The sequence below is a fragment of the Amia ocellicauda genome, chromosome 9 (assembly GCF_036373705.1).
Source record: "Amia ocellicauda isolate fAmiCal2 chromosome 9, fAmiCal2.hap1, whole genome shotgun sequence".
Classification (NCBI taxonomy): domain Eukaryota; kingdom Metazoa; phylum Chordata; class Actinopteri; order Amiiformes; family Amiidae; genus Amia; species Amia ocellicauda.
Window position 1 is genome coordinate 9,720,001 of NC_089858.1, and position 21,228 is coordinate 9,741,228.

Sequence of the window (21,228 nt, forward strand, 5' to 3'; positions counted from 1 at the left end):
CTACTTTGCATATACATATACTATATATAAGTAGGCTATTGGATTTGTTACAACCTCTTTATGCGTTTGTATGGTTTGAGTTATTATGTTTTAAGTCACGCTATTTACTTTCTTTATTTGCCGTTTAAAAAAGTAGTGCACACATTACAAAGCAAGATACCCTATTGACACTGAGTCAAATTAAATATGCTTCAGATGATTCAACGCCCTTTTTATTTTATATCAAAGGTGTCTGTTTAAATCTCCCTCCCTGCCTATGTCTTCTTGATTATTACCCGGGTCGCCTTCGTATAGCGCAGATGCCCGCAGTTCGGCGCAGATCTGCAGAACTGTCCGACCCCATTGGTGGAGCAGCGCAGATGTGCGGAAACCTGCGCTGCACTGCGCGGCTCTGGAGTCTGTTGCTTGACACATGCGCATTGGGTCGCTCTCATCAACGGACCGACGGCAGGCGGAGACAGACAGAGATCCCCATAGAGACCAGCCTTCTGCACGGAATATGTCGGGAAGATTTATTTTTTCATTTTATAGAAAAGCCAGGTTAATTTGCTGAATGGTTGACTGGGAGGAAGACGGAACTCGCCTATAAGCTAATATAGACGGACGTGTTAGTATTTTCAGGGCTTTTCATTTTTTATGTATTGGGTTTTTGCTCTCCCTCTCTCCCCGGTGGCGGTTGACATGTAGGCCGCAGATTGGATTGTGTTGTTGGGGAGGAGACCTTTTGATTCCGCGCTGCTGCTGCTGCGGGGCTCAATCGCACCGTGACATCCACTTCTTTTATTTGTTCTTTCTTTGGTGCTTTTACTATTATCTAAAGCTGGATTTTGGATCCTGGACGGTTCTGAAGGTATTCTCAAAAAATGCCATTTTGTTCCTAAGAAATATGTGCTTGGCTTATTAACACGAACCTTCATTCATCTAAAAGATGTTCCTGCTTGTCCTGCTGTCAGTGTTTTGCCATATGTCAAAATGTGAATGCATTGCAAGAAGAAGTCTAGATTTTGAAATGTCGCCGTTATTATGGTCTTTTGTATGGAAAACAAAAAGACGTGTATAATTGATTCAGCTGATCGTTTACAGAATTAGACATCTTTCATTGTGAATATGCTCTTTATGACTGCATTTTATATTTGAACTGGACTTGTACCTGTTTTGGCCATGATTGCATCGGGGTGATACCGTGCAATTTGCTCGGGTGCTGCCGGTGAAGAGGCAAGGCCCCAGCCCACCAAACCATTTAATAATAATGCGAATAAACAACTTGCTAAACCAATTACTCGGATGCAAGGTTGGGACAATTTCACGGGCGGTCCAGTATTGCTTAGGAAGCACATTCCCATTGTGTTGTGCTTTAGGGCTGCTCTGTATTTTAGCCTTTGTTTGTTGTCATATTTGTCCAGCCAGACACGAACAAATAAATGAGGCTAATCGGTTTAAAATCAACGGTCTCCAATTAAGCACCTTGTCGATGTTAATATGATACTTAATGCTAGATCTTACCAATTTGAGCACAGATACGCGGTCAGTGTTTGTTTTCTGCTTTGTACAGCCATTCTTTTGGATCAGGTCCTATTATCTGAAAAATGGCATTCAGTCTAAGCAAGCACACCTGCTTTTCTTTATTCCCCAGGATGGATGTCGATGTCTGTGCTGGGGCAGACAGCAGCAGAAGGAAGATGGACACCGGAGGGGACGGGGCGCTGGAGGTTGTGCCATTGGAGCTCTATGATTCAGCCAGGGCCAAAATAGATGCTAATCTGCGATGGCTGTTTGCGAAATCTTACGGTATAGGTAAGTGAAGGATGCTTTAATTATTCACTTAACTCTGATCTCTTAATTAAAACATCAAAAAATGAATCTGATAAGGCCTCTTTGTCATTATATGGAAATCAATTGTCTGATAGTGGCCATACAGGATGTAGAGTTTATTCAAATGGTATGTTGTAGATGGTTTGATATCAAGTTTTAATGCGAGCTCATATCATTTATGTAGATTTAAAAGGTATTTCTCCCCATTGTATGTTACCTTGACCCACTGATCACAGGGGTTAGTTCTGAACCACACAGCCACGTTTCAGTGTAAAGTGAGCGCATGAGATTCTGTTCAATGTAAATCTATTCAAACAAAATCGAATTAGGGGTTTCTTTCTGTCATTTTATTGATTGTGCAGGATCTTTTTTTTTTATATCCTTCTATGGCAGCAAACAAGGGGAGTTGTAGTTGGACATTATGGGCTGGATTGAGAGCAGGAAGTTAATGCTCAGGAATGTAAACAGACCGCAGGAATGGGGCCTGCTTAGTTTTTGAGCTGTTTGCGCAGTTTGTAAACAAACAGCAGAGATGCATTTCATTATAAAAGTGCATATCAGGGTTAATTTAGATTTAATTGATATCAGCCTCATTCAGCTTAGAAATTACACTGAGGCATTGGTTTCTTTGAAGGAAGATCCTAATGTGTGGGATGGGCAATAAACAGACCCTAACACCTTATATTAAGGGAGGAGGATATTAGCCCTTCCAGATTTTATGACAATTTTTTTGGGGTGGGGGTTAAAATTCTTGGAAGGACAAAAGGCTGAGCTAAATTCCTAAAATTCTCACATTTCACTAAAACAGACCTACATACCTCAAAAGGTCACCAGCCAGAAAGCCTCTTATCTTTAATTGTTAAGAGATTAGTGTTGTGGTAGTAGCCTTGCTAAAGTATTCAGACCCTCTCACAGTTTTCATGTTTTGTTGCTTTAAAGGTTGCATTCATGACACTTTGGAGTAGGAGTTAATATGCATTATGTACACAACCTACTCCACACATTCAAAGCAAAAACAAAATAAAAGGAGTAAATGGATAAATAATATGAAATAAAAGAAGGAAGTCATGATTGCACAAGTATTCAAACCCTTTGCTGTGGCAAACCTTAACGAGTAGCACAATGAGTTGAATGGCCTTCAATGTGTAGTAAGTCTCATGATTTCAGAATAAAAACACCTGTCTCTGTGAGGTAATGAAAAGTAAAGACTCAACCATGCAGACCAATTAGCTTTCAAAGCAAGTCCGGGATAAAATAATTGAAAAGCACAGATCAGGGGAAGGGTACAACGAAAATAAACGTCTCTGAATATGCCTGTGAGCAGAGTGTATTCAATCATCAAGAAACAGAGGGTGCAATTGTACCACCTAGATTAGGCTGTGTCTCCAAACTGAGTAGCTGGGCATGGAGGAAACTTAGGGATGCCACTGCGAGGCCAACAAATGTGCATCAGTCAACAATATGCAGTACACGATACAAATATAGCCTGTATGGCAGGGTGGCAAGAAGGAGAGCTTGAGCAAATTACCAAGAATATTTGGTAATTGGTTGTAATTGCGATTACATTGGTGCTATTGGGTATGAATATTTATGCAATCAGTGCTATTCGTTTTTTCTCTTTAGTTTTTGCTGACATTTATTGTATTTTATCTTATTCTTAGAAATCTTCAGTTTGAGCATTCAAGTTTTGGAAAATAGTAAGATGTGTGTATCAATGGTAATTTCTCAGAATGGGACAACATAGGAAGAGTCTGAATACTCTTGCGAGATGCTGTATAACCGATCTCATCATAGGTTATTTAATGAGGGAAATCGGCTAACACTGCAAAGAGTTTGCATATGATTTATGTTGATTGTGGGGCCATTGCAGTTTGAGACTCATCTGACTGAATAACTAAACATGGTGTAGTATTTCTGACATTTAGTGGATGTGACAGAAAAAAAGGACATGGAGAAGGCCTGTGTGTAACCTATAGTCTTGTATTAGCTTGTGACTGTATAGAGAGCTGAATTGCAAGAGTCCAAGTAATTGCACCGGTTTATGCGGTACTTAGTTTCATCTCTGAGATTGTAGAATTTTATATTGCTGTATTCGTAACAAATAAACTTTGAATTAGTTACTGTCCAAGACCAGTGATTACTGTTGGACTGAGTGCACTAACATAGCATGTTTGTGAAGAATTGTGGAATCTCATGCAATCATATTAGTAGCTGGTTGTAAGTGGCTATTACTCTTTTTGTTCCATATGGACAAGCATGGCTTGTAAATTAAAATGGACAGATGAGGGAGGAAGTCTTTACTTCTGTCACAACAAACTAGCTTTCAGTATCCCATGTGTTCCATTCAGACCTGATACCACTGACATGATAGTTTCCACATAGTATAATTTTGTCTTCTGTAATTGCACTGAATGGGGAATAAATAAAAACCACATTGTACACCACAGTTATTGAAGCCTTGATAAGTATACTATGTGTTTATGAAATATTGGATATTTGGATAGATGGTGTGCACCTCATTAGATTGTGGTAGAAAATCTTTCTGTAAAACTAAAGTGTTTAATAAAAAGTGACCTTATGGCGAAGCCTATATTGTAAATTGTGAATTCACATTGTATCTTAATTGCCCCTTTAATGAAAGTGTGGTATTTTTATATACATGGCTATTCCAAAGCTTTGCATAACATTTGTTGAGTAGTTGTTATGAGCCTAGTTTATTTTGTTTGATATTTTGATTATACAATCTTTATTGATTGATTTTGGTTGCATAGCAACTGAAACAGTGTGCTGTGGTATAACTACATTCATTTTCAGCTGATAAACTTTTACAGTTTTTAATGCACTGTAGGAATTTGAGGTGTGCCTCAAATTGCAGGGAGATGGTATTTTAAAAGTGAATAACACTGCTTTTTTAGTTTCTAAATGTTGTCTGGTCAGCAGCCTAACTTGGACCTTATCTTTGTATGAAGACTTTTTTTTACATCTTTAATCTTGCATTTTCTTTTTAGAAATGTAGTAAGTTTGGAGTGAATTAAATAAGGCCGTCACTTTTTTAAGAATCATTTTGCTAATCCTTGATTTGATTGAACTGTTAATTTTATTATTTGTTCGTCATATTGTACTTCAGTTATAATTTAATTTGCAAAACCAGAGAACAACTTTCTGGGTTAAAATCATTTTGAGTTTTATCTCCTCTGTCATAGAGACTGATGATTAGTGTCACAGTTGCTGATTGAAGCAAAACTGTGCCCTGCTTATTTTTATTTATTTTTCTTCTTAAACTATTAAATGTGATGGGGGAAGGATGTATTTAATATAGTATCTAAGGATTCACCATTTTGCTTGTTACATAAGGAAAGGTAATTTTCTTTATTGAAAACAAGCATATTGCCAACATTATCTTGTAATTGATTCCCTAAGTACTGAACCTAATGGACTGAGAAAGTGGTTGAGTCCAGATATTAGAATGCTTACTCTTCTTCCACTTTTCAAACAAACGTGACATCGGTGTTTCACCTTTTGAAAAGGAGTGTGATCAAGTAAACACTGGTGTAACATTGCTGAGACCGACAAATCCAGGCCAAATGCTTTTCTAATCTTATGAGCAAAAAAGCAGTTATTTTGCAAATCCAAGATGCTACTCCATTGCCAAGCTTATTTTAAGGATAATGAGTGCTTGTGAAGTTCTAAAGGTTAAAGTGCTGCACAGATCCTTCTCCTTGTCTGACCTGTTTTTCTGAGCTCAGTGTTATTGAAAAGCTGTTAGGATGTTACACTCTGTTCCAGGGATTGTCTGCTTGTACTTACTCCCTATGAATGTTTCAATATGTGGCACAAAAAGAGAGGGATGGTGTTGACATGGCTTCTCTTCCTTGTACTAGGAAATCATCATAAATAATGAGGGCTCATAGTCCTCATAATTAACTTCATTATCCATTCTGTTTTAATATGTGATCCTGATTTAGGAAGTCTAATAGTAGTTCCTAAGTCCTAGCCATAGTGATTTCGATACCATTAAGTATGTAGTCCATGTCTTTTTAGTCTAGTAGTCTAGCTGCACTCAACTAGATTGCATTACTTAGACTGTGTTTTCTGGGTTGTTTGAATGTCTGAGTGGGAGATTTTAACTAAGAATTGAAGGCCATCTGTTCAAATGCTCAATAGTGGGGAATAAAATGTTTCAAACTGTATCATACAAAATTAATTATTTAAATTGTTATATTCTCCATCACCTAAAGGACAAACTTTGCAGCAGAGGAAAAATAGCAGCACCTGTTCTTTAATTCAAGTGAATATGGTTCTTTAACCATCATTTTCAAGGTATGTCTGTGAACCTCCATTTATTAAGTATCATCATAGGTGTGGCTGAAATCCTGAAACAAATGGAACTGGCTTTTGAGGTTTTTTGTTAAGCTTTAATTTGGTAGGAATGCCAATTTGCTCTCACTTAAATCCCCATATTTACGAATACTGCAAACATCATTCTGAATCTGCTGAAATATAATTACACAAGGCAACTGACTTACTGTAATGACCATCTATCTCCTGTAAACTGAGTGGACATTAAACCTGTCACATTTTATTTTGTGTAGAAACAGAAATGCGGTAGGATGCTCTGCTGGTATTTGGCTTCTGCTACATTGTCCCGCTGGCACACAGGAAATTACAGCTTTCATCCAGACCGAATGACCTTTATCGGTAGAAAGGCAAAGTTCTTGGAGCGTGGTGTAGCTTTTGATATGTTGACCAAGACTGTTGAATTGAACTCATTTAAACAACAACTGCAAAAAAAAAAACAACTCAGAGTATTGATTCATCAGATTGTTGAGCAGTTGCAGCAATGGAATTCGGCGTAAAAAACATGAACAGCAGATCATAGAAATACATTTCTACTGTACAGTAAATGTATGCATGGTCTAGAGAAAATAACGGCCTTAAACAGGTGACATTGTATTTCCTGACATTAATCCACTTCCATTGTAACACAGTGGTGGTAGTTCTTTAAAGGCTGATGGTGTACACTTCGAATTTTCCTGGTTGAAATGTGAAAAATGAGAAATGAAAAGCATGTTTAGGGTATACTGTCTGAAGAATTGTTTGAAGAATTCAAATGACAGAAATGATTGTCAGATTCAACAGTGTGCATAGAGATCTTGAAAGACTATAAATCTTGCGATGTGATGTTGATTACAATACATAGAGGCCCTGTACTCTTGTCTACATGCTTCTGTTTGGTTAAGCATTCTAACTGGCCCAGACGTCTCTCTAATCGGTCTCTTCAGCTGTCAGTGAGTCACTGGCTGTCTGTGGTCCATCTCAAGGTGGTGCTGCTTTGTGCTGCAGTCTAAATTTATTCTCATGCAGTGATCGTAGATCCTGCTCCCCGTCTTGGTGCTAATATCCCAGCTTCTGTGGTCAGTAGTAGTTATCTTGCAGAAGAAACTGGCCTGTGCCTACCTTATCTGTATGAATAATATTGTAACACAAATGGGGTTTTGTATGATATCAATTTGGAATGTCTTTTTGCATCAAAATTCATCACCATTACTAGGACTCCTCCCCATAGCTGGTTAATGAGACGCATTGGATCGAAAGAGCTGGACACCGGTGCAGTGTCTAAAAGTTCACCCAAGGACTTGCAGTGGTACTCTTAGCTTGACTGGCAGGAATATACAGTATTGTTAATTTTGAATCTTATGTTGACATCTGGTTATGAAAGAGGTGGGGAAATAACTGTGTGCTGTTGTGTCTGGGTGAAATGAAAGTGAAGTGGCTTAATTTACCTCAGAATGACCTCCTTTGTAAAAGTAATGAAAGATTTAGAGATTAAGCCACGGTTAAATAACACTGGATATCTCGATTTAAAAGCTTTGAATAAGCGTGACAGTCCAAAATAGAAGCTTATTTATACTGAATTTATTTTATAAGGGAGCTTTCAGGACAATTCAATAGATAGTGTTACTGCAACATAATGTCCTCTGTTCTGTGTTTGTAACGGAAATCAAAGCCTTTATTAGTGTTACTTTGTCACGTCTTGTTTGTCAAATCAGTGCAAATAAATACATTAGATTGGCTGCTTTTTTCTGCCTCTGCAGCAGTGCTTTCAAAGTGTGAAACCCTTTGTGGGTCAAAGATGGTTTTTAAATGACAAATTCAACATCAAGTGCTATTAAGTTCTTTTTAGGTGTATTTGTTCTAGTTTAACTGTAAACTATGATTTAACATTAAATCTAATTACCATAGTCTCTCTCAATGATGACTGTTTCATTAACAAAGCACTTCGAACCCAGTACTCTCTCTCACATAATTAACTTCTGTGTTTTAGGTGTGTTTCGTATAACCAGTTTGAGTTCCCCTTACCGATCAGTGTGAATGTACCTCTGGTATGTTTTAAGTATAAAATATTTAAACCATCCTTAGCAAAAACAATGTACAAAACTTCAGCTTTTTTTAAACAGGGGCTTTTTTAGAAGGTATTTAAAGATATGTGTCTGTTTATTTATTTTCTACAGGTATGTTTTCCAGACTTAATTTGTATTTCTTAACTTTCGTGTTTTCCTGCATGGTTGTTTGTTATTGAAATGCTGCAAGTCACCGGTACACCCAAGTTGCAGGTCTAGACCAGACTCTGGTAATCAACGCAAACATTATGTTGAACCCGTTGTCAGTAAGAGAGTACCTTCTCATGACAAGGCATGCAGAGTCTGTCATGTGTAATACCGTTGACCTATTTTTGCCAAAAGCAGTCGCACAGGTTATTAATTTTTCATGAGAATAATCCTTGAATCTTCCATCTATGATGGTGAAGCATTATTTAAATATAAATCACACCATGTTCACAGGTTCCTACATCTTCCTTTTCTCTGCAAAGCTGAAAACTGAAATAAATAATATAACCACAGTTTTAGAGCAGTCGTTGACTTTTTGTAACGTGTATCCTCTTCATAAGATAATGGGTTTTAAGGTTAGGTAATTGGATTTTGCAGGGTGTCTGGTTAGGTTGTTTCTCCCTTTTACGTAAGCGTTTGTGTAGCTTGAACCAGTCTAGTCACTTCTAATCTGTTGGAATGATATCATCATATTACATTTATGTAGGCCTGTTGTTCTTTTTTCTTTAATATGTTAATGACCTGATAAGTATAATACAATTGTCTTGCATTATATTGAGCAGGTGGCTAAATTCAAAATTCTGAAAGCTCGTAATTACACACATACACACACACACACACACACACACACACACACACACACACACACACACACACACACACACACAAAACGCAGCACAAACATATGGAGCACCTTTGTGCCAAAAGTGTTCGTTCGTCAGTTAGTTCATTGGCAAATTAATTCGGAAATTCGTCAATTTGGCAATTCAGCCGGCCGTTTTGGCCATATATTAGTAAATTCATCCAGTAATCTGTCAAGTAATTTGTTAATTTGTCTGATTCGTGTGTCAGTTAATCCGTAATTACATTGATCAACTATGTAATTAATGTGGCTATTAATTCATATAAACAGACAAACTTCCAGACAACCAGACCAACTTCCAAATGGACCAGTGAACTTCCAGACAAACTTATGGACAAACCAATGAACTTCCAGACCAACTGTCAATCATGCACTGTGCCGAACCCAGTTGAGTCTTTCTAGCTAATTAAACTTCAGGCTCACATAAAACTGCTTTCGCCACTAATGGTGCAGTTTATTAGAAACTGTCTCTGTGTAATCGTATGAAAATTAAAATCACAATTAACATAGGCTTGTTTATGAGAAGATTAATTGTTAGAATAGGCAAGGCTTATCCACATCTTTGCCTAGAGTAAAATAAGTATGTTTAATCACTAGATATTGTACATGCAGCGTAACACATTTTTAAAATACTGTTGAAATAAGTGAAAATGTGATTTATTTTTTCCTAAGAAAGGCTTTGAAATATTAAAATATAGAAAAAGTTTTAAACTTGGTTGTTGTTTCATGTGTCTGTACTAAACACTTATTTAAAGTATTTATTACCGACTGAATATAATTATTTAACTGGTTACAGCGACCTGTGTCTTCTCTGAATACATAGATACATGCATACATACATAACTTTATGTTTAGATGAGCTACAGATTTATAAAAGGTGAATTCCGTGAGCAGATTCACCTTCATAGAGCGGATGGAGCAGTGGCGGCTCTTGGGGGGAGCCTATGTGCTATCCCAGTGCACAGTGGTGTTGACCCAAACATCTGTATATTTGAATGATAACGGCGGGTCGGCAACCCTGAGAGCTGCTGGAAAAATACTGCTTTTAATACAATTAGCAAGGTGTTTAGTGTTAGTGTGTTTTATTTGGCTTTAGTATGTATTGTTTAGTTTATTTTCGAGAGCACATATTTAGAAAAATACAGTACATTATCTGACTTAAAATAATTAGCTAATATTGCAATGATTTGCAATCGGTAAAGTTTAAAACCAAAATCTTTCTGTATGAACACCTATAGTGCGTACAGTTAAATAACTAAATACATATGTGTACCAACAAGGTGTAAAGTAAAACCCCTCCAATATAAAGTCAAGCCCACCTCACCCCCCACTGAGAGGAGGCTGGCCCAGCCCCACAACCCCACAATCAAGGATCCAATCTATTCTGAAATAAATATAATCCATTGATGCTTGTCCTTCTATCTCACGGAGTAAAGACTGCATGTGCGATTTTATAGCCTGATGGACTTCTGATGAATGATTTGGATTCATAGTGTGGATTTTCTAATATGGGGAATATGGGCTGGTTGGATAGAGGGTAAAAAACATAAAAACAGGTGAGAAATTGTGTACTCTGTGCCAATAACCTGCTATTGACATGTCAACTGAAACAATTATATTTATTTTTGTTGAATCATGAAAATATGTGCAGTCCTATTGACTCAGTCTGGCTCATATGTGGCCAACTGCTGTGTTTTGTGCCGTTGTCTCTGTGATACAGTGGCTGCAGTACACACTGAAAGGGGAATCTTGCTGTTTGTGTGTGCACAGTGCACATCAAACCTTCACTGCAATATCAATCTGATCAGCTGAGTCATTGGAATGAGGTCATTTTTGTGCCTTGGGTCGTTGGAGATGATGAGTGGACTGTGGGTGTGTTTCACAGAAGCTTGCAGTTGGTCAGCTATAGACAAAGCAACGGTGGCCTTAACTGTAGATGTTAGTCACGGCTCAGCAGGCTGTGCATCAGACATTAGCAATTCAGTCATAACTAGGATGGGGCCTGTGTGATGCACCTCATTTACAATTATCAAATGTGGCCTTGCTTTCTTGCTTTCGTTCATGCTTTGAAGAGCTGACATGGGCTGTCTTTCATTATTTCCTCTATTTAATGTAGGTTACAAAATAAGATTACAAATATATATTTTTAAATGTATTGGCTTATTATTAAAGAAACTGTTTTTCAATACATATTGTTTACAATATAGTACATAATGCTTCAGTTGTCTTACAATTAGCTACAGCTTGGTTTCTCTCTTCACAGAAGCAGAAATTAATTGTGATACTGGCTTACTTTGCCATATTATAGTAAGAATGTTTTAATTGGTAAATTGTCTCATCTGATATAGACACAGGACACAGGGAAATCATCTAATGCATAATGAAAGTAGAGACCTATAGGCTATATGGATGAAGAAAAAACTTTTCGTAAACCTTACATTTACATTGCTTGATCATTTAATTTTGATGCTGTATTTCACCCCATCTCCCTCTGAAAAAAATAATCACAACAATAGTTCCCATTTAGTTTTAATTAAGAAATGCATATAATTATTTATGCTGTGGTTACTAGTAGACTTTGATCTTCCCTTGCCCACAGCAAGGTAAAGTCAATTACCTCGTTCAAAATAAGCCTTTCAGCCTTATTTTCCCAGTCAGGAAGAATAAGCAACAATATTTTTAAACAAATACTCATGTATAAAAAAATCTTAAAGCATTATTATAAAGAATACATTAAAATCTTATCACTGAGTATTGCAGCCTCTTTTTTTTTTACATTTTAATAGTAGGAATCCCCCTCTTTCACACAATTGTAAAATTAAAACTTTCATCATTGCACTAGATTTGTTTGAATTACATTATTTCTGGAAGTTAAAGCATTCGTAGAGGACAGCATATCATTAGCTTGAGAGATTAATGAGTTATTTTATTTGGTAGTTAAGGAGAGAAGTAAACAATTTTTGTGCAATGTTTTCTGTACATTTTTTGTGCTTTAATTTGGTGCCAAAATGCCACGAAGGCTGTTCATTGTAATTTTCTCGAAGTTTATTATCATATTGCCAAAAAGACTGTACTGAACTTTATTTCCCTCCCTTTTTATATAAATAAAGGGCTTGCTTGGCAGGTGACCAGTCTGCCAATCCAGCTTGGTTATTTCTGGGTTGTTAAAGTTCAAGACTAAAGATCCAGCTTGCAACACACAAATGGTTACCCTGTGCTATAAATGGATGCATGATCCTATGGTGTTTTTTAAGCTCAAGAGTATTTCAGTTCAGTTTGGCTGGTTATGTGAAAATTGTGGTATTCTCATTTTTATTTATAGAAACTTATGCTTGTTTGAAAATTTTATTTTACAATTTTTCATGCATTTGGTTTTAATTTTTCTAGATGTTATGTCCTCCTGTACTGCATAATAAAACTGAATATTCAGCAAATAATAATGAGCAACCACTACCCTGTGCATACAGCTGTTTAAGTGTTATGTACATTAAACCATATTTAGCATTTTTCACCAGATACAAAACTAGTTTAATGTAAATTATTTTTTAAATCAAAATCAAAAAAATGTATTTTTAATTGAGCTTAGTTTTAATTTAATTAGTCTTTATTTTTAAAACATTTGCATTGAATACAACTGCTCAGACAATCATTAAAAATGTCATTCTCTATTTGATTGTAAAAATGTAATAGTTCGTTTAACATTCAAGGCAGCAGTGTGGAGTAGTGCTGTGGACTCCTGAGTGGAGTGTCATGGTTCCCAGATAGGGGGATACTGTTGTACACTTGAGCAAGGTACTGTACTCCACTGTATCAATGGGTAATTGTTTGTAAAAAATAATTCTATATTGTAACATTTGTTAAGAAATGTAATTACACTTCATGCTAGTAGATTAACCCAGCAAGACACGTATGGCAAATATATATTTGGCAAATAGGCTTAATACATTTTCAAAGCTGTTAAATGAGTTCATGTGATTAAAATGAATACCTTACTCTATTTTTTCTTCTAGCAATGCGAATAGTTGATATTACATATGATTTATACACACACAAAATAGCTCATGGGTTCTTTGTCTTCCACTGTGAACACCTTTTTCCATGGCTCAAGCTAAGAGTGTTTACTCGGAATCACGGCCCTGTGTGAAGTGCTTTGTCAGACAGAAAAGGAAAGGTTAATCTTGGGATTAGAATGGAGCTCTGGTGAACAAATGGAGGGAGGTGGCAGTTGTGATTAGAAGCTACACCATTTCTGCTGGAATTTACTTTGAGAATAACAATATTAAAATGTTTAAGCAATATTAATTCTGTGTCTTGGTAGATCTAGCTTGTATTACATAAAAAAACTTAATTTTAGTTAAATACATAGGCCTATATTAAATTATTAGCAGGCTTACAATTTGTAGGTTTGCGTTGTAACCTACAATGCAGAGAAAAGGGATTTCCCCATCTGTTTGCCTCTGCATAGCCCATTGTTACTGGGCATAATGAATGCTTGCCAGGGGAATTGATAAAGTCTGTGACACCAGCAGGCAGCCAAGCAAGGAACAAAGCCATACTAGTGTCCAAAAACAGTAAGTAGATGATGCCTCCTGATTGCAATCTGGGTCCAGTTCTGTAGCTTGGACCTAAACATTACAAAGACCGCCTACAGGGAATAAATCATTCAGCTGGTGTACTGTGGTCACCACTTGGGATTTTATGGTCATTAGGAATACTGCAGTGTTCAGCAGTGTCCCCACAATGTCCAGGCTTCTCTGAACAATTTAATATTTTACATCCTTTACATCTTGAGGATGGACGTCATGTTCCATTAACATGTCTGGCGAAACCTAACATTAAGAGGGGGGTGTCTGTGCTTAAAGGCTTTGTTTCAACACTTAACTGCAGCTTCGTATTAAGATCATTAAAGCATGCAGTGATAAATGCGCAATGATTTATTTTTGAGCTTGTGGATTGTACTGATAGAGAACATTATCTGTTTTAACCCTTCATTTGTGCACGTTTTATGTGGAGGGTGCTTACTTGAGTTTACTTTACAACCTTGTAATTCCTAGCACAGGAAGTACGATATATATATTTTACCTGCCCATGGAGAAGAAGCTTAAACCGTTCATTTTATCAAAAGGAAAAGTCAGTCAGCCACCGTCTTAGTTTGGAGGATTCCAACAAAACATTTAATTAAATTAATATGTATAATTGGACCTGATGGAGTCATGACCTCGACTGTTAAAAATAAACTGTGCCTGCTGTGAAGATTTGGGTCCCTAGAGTTGAGAAGGCAGAGGCACACTTTCTGTGAGGCTTACAAATTGGGTATTTCCACCTCCAATATATTGTAGTGAGGTGAACAGTATGTCATTTGGACAAGGATAATTAAAGAACAAAAAAATATTTGTTATTGTTCTCAGAGATTAATCCCAGTGATTTATACTGTCCATACCAAATAATTAATGGATTAAAAAATATATATTGCTCAGGAGGAGTGGTGGTGAAGAGTCCAGCGTTGCACAGGGCTCTGCAGCTCATTAAGCATTCTGCACCAGAATAAGATTAAGTAACATCCATAAGCTTCTCCTGTTTATTTCATTACTTGGGTCACTGAGGGCCCTTCCTGACTCCTAATGTACTTCTCTGGGTTCATTAATGATAATGGTTGATTACTAAATTGTATACTAGGCCCTACAATAAGATTGCTCCCAAAGAGGTCTAACCAGAGACCAAGGATACAGAGGAAAAGGAGTTCTCCTGTAACGCAGTTCTGTGAAAAGTGTGCAGCTCTTGTTTGTTGGCTGGCCGCCCTCAGAGAGGATCTGTGCTGTGGGGGATTTATGGTCCTGCATCACTAGGTGTGGCTGGCCAGTGTGCTGCAGTGGAGTAGGCAGAATTGCACGAGTCGTCTTAATAGCTACCGAAGGGGAAAGGAGAGAGATTAACACAGTTAGCAATAGTAACTTAGATCATTGCCATTAATCAAATGCAGAAATTAAGTTTTAAGGACTGCATGGTTTAGAATTTTAACATTATAATTTGGGCCAATAATTTACTTTCCACATGTACAGATCCGTGTTTTGAGACTCTCAAAGTTTTAGCTCAGGATACGGTACCAGTTAACTATTGTTTTTAATACCAATAAAACAATTGCTAATTTTTTTTAAATCTATTGTTTGGGAGAGAGCTACTGTGGCTGGGCATAGTTTCTCTGTACCTGTGGACCAACAACTCCCAAGTTGTCAGTGCGATTGAGCTCAGAGAAGCCGGATGCCTGGGAAATTGAGACCTCCAGTCGTCAATGAGACGAAACCCTGTACATGACAATACATTCAAGTCAGCCTGTACCTTCTCAATTCTAGCACCGGAGAAACACTATCCTCCCTGACCTGTATTGATTACAAGTTACTGCTTTGGAAAAACATTTGTTATTCCTATAAAGTTCTGTGTGATCCATATACACGTCCAATTACAATGTAGAGCAGTGTTGCACAAAAATGTATCTAATGGTGTCAGTGAGACCCCTTTTTCTCGTGGCGGTTTTATTATCTGCTCTGAAACCCTTTTCTTGGGAGCACAGTCAGTATCTTCGCAAACAGGCCTTCTGCAGCTGCTACTATCATAAGTCTTAATACTCACAATTCTGCATGACATCTTACAATCCTGAGCAATTATCATAAAAGGCTAATTGCTTTCCTCTGTAAAATAATTTTTGTATATTATTTTTTGCATAATAGACACATGCACATAACAAGAACAACTTTCAGTGAACTGGATATCTAAAATAGACCTAAAATCACTCAAGGGAACCAGATCCTGTAGAGCTTTTGAAAATCATTCCAAACCCGAGGAGCATTTAAATGATAAACTTTCATGTTAAAATCAGTAAAAGGAAATGGTATCAGAACTTGCTGATAAACACAGTAAATGTAATTTCCCCTCCCCACTTGCTCTCCAATTTGATGACCGCTGAAATGTTATTGCCGATGTGTGCCACTTTATCCTTAGTAGATAACCCTTCCCTGTCATATGAAGCCTGTTGAAATGCATTTCTTCGTACTCATGGCCAGCTTGTTTCTGCCTTCCAGACCACATCCCAGAAGATCTGCGAGACCCCTTCTACACAGACCAGTACGACCAGGAGCACATCAAGCCGCCAGTGATCAAGCTGCTGCTCTCCAGTGAGCTGTACTGCCGTGTGTGCAGCCTCATCCTCAAAGGGGATCAGGTGGCCGCTCTGCAGGGGCACCAGTCTGTCATCCAGGCCCTGTCTCGGAAGGGAATCTACGTCATGGAGAGTGACGACACCCCCGTGTCAGAGTCTGATCTCAGCTGCGCCCCCATCAAGATGGTGAGTGAGGGGGGGCCAGCAGCCTGGCTGCCGTTGTGCTACAAGCTGCTTTGGTGTCGCATCCAACTGTATTATCAAAGGCTGCAGCAAGCATTTTTTCTATGAAGGGCTTTGACTTCTGCAATTGTTACAACAGCTGTAGAAGATTATTAAGGTTTGTTAGTGATTAAATGGGCGAGGCTTATTAGTATAGAAGGCAAAAGAAAGACACACTTCCTATAATTTGTTTTTTGTTGAGTTTCCTTTTTAAGCATTCTATGAATTGAAACATGACCAATATTCCTCCCCTTGTAAGATATAGATTTATTTATTGTTCCCTTTTTAAAACTTTGTTGATCTTGTTAAGTAATATAATGTTTTGGCAAACTGTATTAAGGGTTTGGATCTGTGTTGCAATGTGTTATGAGAATTTGGTATTATATATGGCCTGTGTTAGAGGTGATCAGTTTGAATGTAAAGACTGGTCTCTTTAAGGGAAAAAACAAAAAATGGTTCAGTGCTGCTATCAGGATATTTTTGCTAATGGGATTCTTCCTGCATTTGATTACTTATCTAATTCATAATGTCGTTGGTGAATAAGCTCCATTGTACAGTATTTGGAGCCATCACGTGTTTACCTTCCTCTTATTTTTTTTTTTTTTCGAATGGATTATATGTCTACTTATGTAGAAAAAACAAAACGCAAAAGAGTGTTCAGTGGGCTGTATGAGAAATGCAGGAAAGGTCATTGCATTGGGTCTTCAAAAGTAAGGCCTAAAGGTCTTTGACAATGGCAGGGTGGTTGAGTTAATTTATAGATGGTAGTGGTTGTTCTGTTGTCACCACCTGTATGCCAGGCTGAGACTGTTAGAAGGATGCAACCACACCTTTGCTAGCATCTTCTGGAGAAATACAAACAATACATGGTTTGATATTTAATTAGTTTTTTAATGTTAGGCACTTTGTATGATCTGTACATGGAAATGAGCAATCAGGGCTTTCGTGCATGCAGAAGTAGTGTGCTGTCTTGTTCCTTTATTTGGTAGTGTAACTTCCCATTTTGGGCCCTAGTTCCAGTCAGTCAGACTGGGTAAGGCAAGCAGATGCAATGCACAGGAGAGGAGTGCTGCAGGGTGGTGAGGTCAGTGCCTGGGGAGGGGTGGCTGGGAGATTAGGAATTGGGAGCTCCATGTAGTGTTGGCAGCTGGAGTTCAGGCACACAAGGTTTGGCCATTCCGACAATAGCTGATTATTCCCTGGTACGATCCTCTGTGGCACTCCTGAAGAGGAGTCAAAATTTTCAAGCACAGAAAACATGCATCCAAATTAGATTTTTAGGTTCAGTTTTATTGCAGAACAAAAGCTTTTGGGATTTTGTGTGTGAGTTGTATAACATTTAAACAAACAATATTTCTGTGAAAAATGTCCTATAGTCATAATTTTCAAGTATCTTAATCTGAAACTCATGATCCAATGAACTTGCTACTCAGGATGCATAATATCTTCAGCCTCCTGTGCCATGATTTGACCAGATGGGCAGATTTATCCCAGCCCTGGATTTGCTCAGAGCACATTGACCCCCTAGCTGGTGCATTCAAGGATTCAACAGGGTTTTTCTGCCCTCCTTTGGCCCCTGTGTAGTTTTTATATGCCCCCCATTTGCCACAGAAAACGCATTGCACTTGGCTAGTTGCCCTGCTGACCTTGCCTATTGTCCAGTATTATTAAATTAATGTTTTAAGGGGGCTCAGCTTTGTTTTATTTTGATTATTTATATATTTTTGAAAAGGAGCCCATAGTCATGAACCCTCCAAATTCATGCAAATTCATTCATTAAAAAAAAAAAAAAAAAAAAAAAAGAAATGCTCTAGGATTTAAGCAATATAAAATGTTGGCTATGAGGTGGTGGTGTTACACGTTGTTTATGCCGAAAACTAGTCTCTGTAGAGCATGTGATGGTATTGACATTTTTTGGGGTAAAAGTAGGTCAGGAGACACTGGGGTTCAGACATGATCATTTTAGCAAAGGGAAGTAATTGTTGAGACCTGAACAGGTTTACAGGGATTTCTTCTTATTCAAAATGTCTCCTTAAATAGACTTTCAGAGAATACTGTTGGCAGAGAGGTTTCCCCTTTACTGAAACATCAGAGGAAATTGTGCTTGCTCGGTGCATCTGAATTACCTCACCTTGAGCCAGCTGCTGCTATGGAAACAAATATTGACGTACTGCTCTCTCGCTCACACTAAAGTTATCCTACTGGCAGGCTTATTCTGTTTACAGGGACATATTATGGTACTGCCACTGTAGTGTGCATAAGCAGAAGCATAAGCAGAATCATACCAAGTCACAAATCCTTTTAAATGTGTAGTAAATGTTCCAAAATACTAAGCATACTCTAGGTGACGAGGGTATTAACACAGGAATGACTTGCTTGGTTTCCATAGTAACTGTATAGCTCCGACAGCTGTGGGGCTTTCTATAAATCTCATACCTGCAATGATAAGAACTTGTCTGCATAGTATTGGAAGGAAACTGAAAAATGTGATGGAGAATTAATTGTAAAAATGGCACCTTTTGCTCAGAGTTTGCTCAGCATGTTCCCTAACAAGGAAGGAAAGCAATATGAACACATAATTCTTAGCAACCATACTGCAATAAAAAAATGTGTATGACACGAATCTGATGACATAAGCTCACTAATATAGGCCTGTGTTTAAACATGCCATTTTCCATTCATTTAGATGTTGCTTGTATTGGTATTATCTACACCTAAAAACAAATCGGGTCTAATTGTACTCTCTGTGTAAGGCTTTTATTTTTGGTTGCTGTGGCTCTAATCCAAGGTTGAGATCTTTGCATGTGTCATTTTCAGCTGACTGCTAAGCTACCCTGCAGACAGACTTATTAGGATTGTTCAATGCCTTGTAATATATATATAAAAATAAAATAAAATAAAAAAATGTGCTCAGCTTTCCTAAGGAGTCTTGCCCAAGATATTTTGATTCCAGTCAGCTGGTCATGCAGTATTGCAGATGATAAAAACATGGAGATAAGATGGGGCTGTTTTTGCCAACGTTTTCTGTCTTGACTTTAACATTCGTTCCCTTTAAAGAATCGAGAGATTGATCTTTTGCAGCTGGCTTTTTCAGCATGTCGGATGTGCATATGCACAACACGCGTTGTGCTAAATGTTATTCCTTGGAATATTGTATATTTTTTCTTCTCTTTTACGCTTTTCTTCAGTAATGGAAGCTGTAATGCTTCTGCTAGATTTTTTAAACATTTTTTTTTTTTTTTTTTTTAGACCAGGGGAAGACATGGGGGGATTGGGAGCTTCTTATACAAAAATTAAAATCTTTGTAAGAGCAAGAATGAGAAATGTTGTCCTTAAGCCTGTTTTTTTTTTTTTTTTTTTTTACTGATGACTGATGACTGGTGTCCCCATTGTCTTGCTTTTGTTACCTACATGAGTGGCCTAGAGCCTGCTAATCAACGGAGACCTTGTGATGCAAGAACTTCACTCTTGGCTCTCCCCTCCTCTTATTGACCTGACTTTTGATTCCTTCCAGTATAAACCATGAATCTCAAAATCATTGAAATGTTTCACTGCCCTTTAATCCTATACTCTCACTCTGGGCCCTGTTATCAAACAATGTTATGTTAAAGACACCTGTATAATGCCGAATAATTCGCCAGTGGTCAATAAATAGTCATTTGGTACTCCTGTAGTTGTCAGGTAGTCTGTACGTGGCAAAGGAGGAAAACTGGTGTTATTTGAAAACACTCTGGGATTAAAGAGCAGTTTATTCTGCTCTTGACTAATCACAGTCTGTCCCGTAGTCCGAAGATGGGATTACATCACCTAAGAGGGTTGTACATGTGGAATGGGCCAGTGCTATTTAAGTTGGGTGGCAAGCGGCCCTTCTCTTCTAGCTCCATTGTGCGAACTGCTGCGCACTGGATCCTGTTACACCAGACAGATTTCTTAAAAATAAATAAATAAATAAATAAATAAAAAAAAATCTCCCTAAATGTAATTGCTTAAGTGTTTTATCAACGACCTCCAGAGTAAGGGTACTGTCAGATTTGAAACCTAATATTAATGGCTCATATGGAAAAATTTACTAAACATGGGAAATTGGTGGGTTCAAAACGGAAGAGGTTTAGGGTCAGGGTAAGTTTACATGCGCTCTATCCCTTGGTATTTGTTTTGCCGTCTCTGTCTTTGTTCCTTTTCTTTTGATTCCAAATAGTAAATTATGATTGTTTGTAGTTTTCTGCTGAAGTGTCTTTGAGCATGCAGCTGTAGGCAAGCTATTACAAAATGTATACTACTTCTTAATGAATGTGTAAGTCCTACTGGAGGATATATTTGTTTTTATTTACATTATTCAATGCATTTGTAGGCACTATAATCCTGAAGTGTTTCCTCGGTTTCCTTCGTTTTAAACAGTCTAATGAGACTAGTTTATCCCATTCTTTTCATTTTTTTTTTTTAACCTGTTTTTTTGTTTCTGTCAACAGAGTACACACATGCCAATGATCGATGCCCTAATGATGGCCTACACAGTGGAAATGATCAGCATTGAGAAAGTAGTGGCCAGTGTGAAACGATTCTCCACATTTAGTGCCTCTAAGGAGCTTCCTTTTGACCTGGAGGATGCAATGGTCTTTTGGATAAATAAGGTAAGGACTTTAATTGCGGATGATTCAGTGACTAAAGAGTAATAGCAGATGGAGGTTGAAGATGTCTGTTTGTGTGTGTGTGTGTGTGTATATATATATGTATATATATATAATATGAAGAGAAAAAACAATATTGAAAACAAAGGTTGAATAAAAATT

General features: G+C 37.6%; 1 protein-coding gene across 7 annotated transcripts in view; it reads left to right on the forward strand.

The window, feature by feature from the left end:
* Nucleotides 1-458: 458 nt before the first annotated feature.
* Nucleotides 459-21,228, forward strand: part of camsap1b (calmodulin regulated spectrin-associated protein 1b) — a 36,395-nt gene continuing 15,625 nt past the window's right edge. For all 7 annotated transcript variants that reach the window (XM_066713038.1, XM_066713042.1, XM_066713040.1 and 4 more), the window contains exons 1-4: nucleotides 459-850; nucleotides 1,634-1,794; nucleotides 16,140-16,402; nucleotides 20,908-21,069. In XM_066713038.1, coding sequence (XP_066569135.1) covers nucleotides 1,635-1,794; nucleotides 16,140-16,402; nucleotides 20,908-21,069 — 585 coding nt within the window. In that variant the 5' untranslated portion in view covers nucleotides 459-850; nucleotide 1,634. The remainder of the gene's footprint in view (nucleotides 851-1,633; nucleotides 1,795-16,139; nucleotides 16,403-20,907; nucleotides 21,070-21,228) is intronic.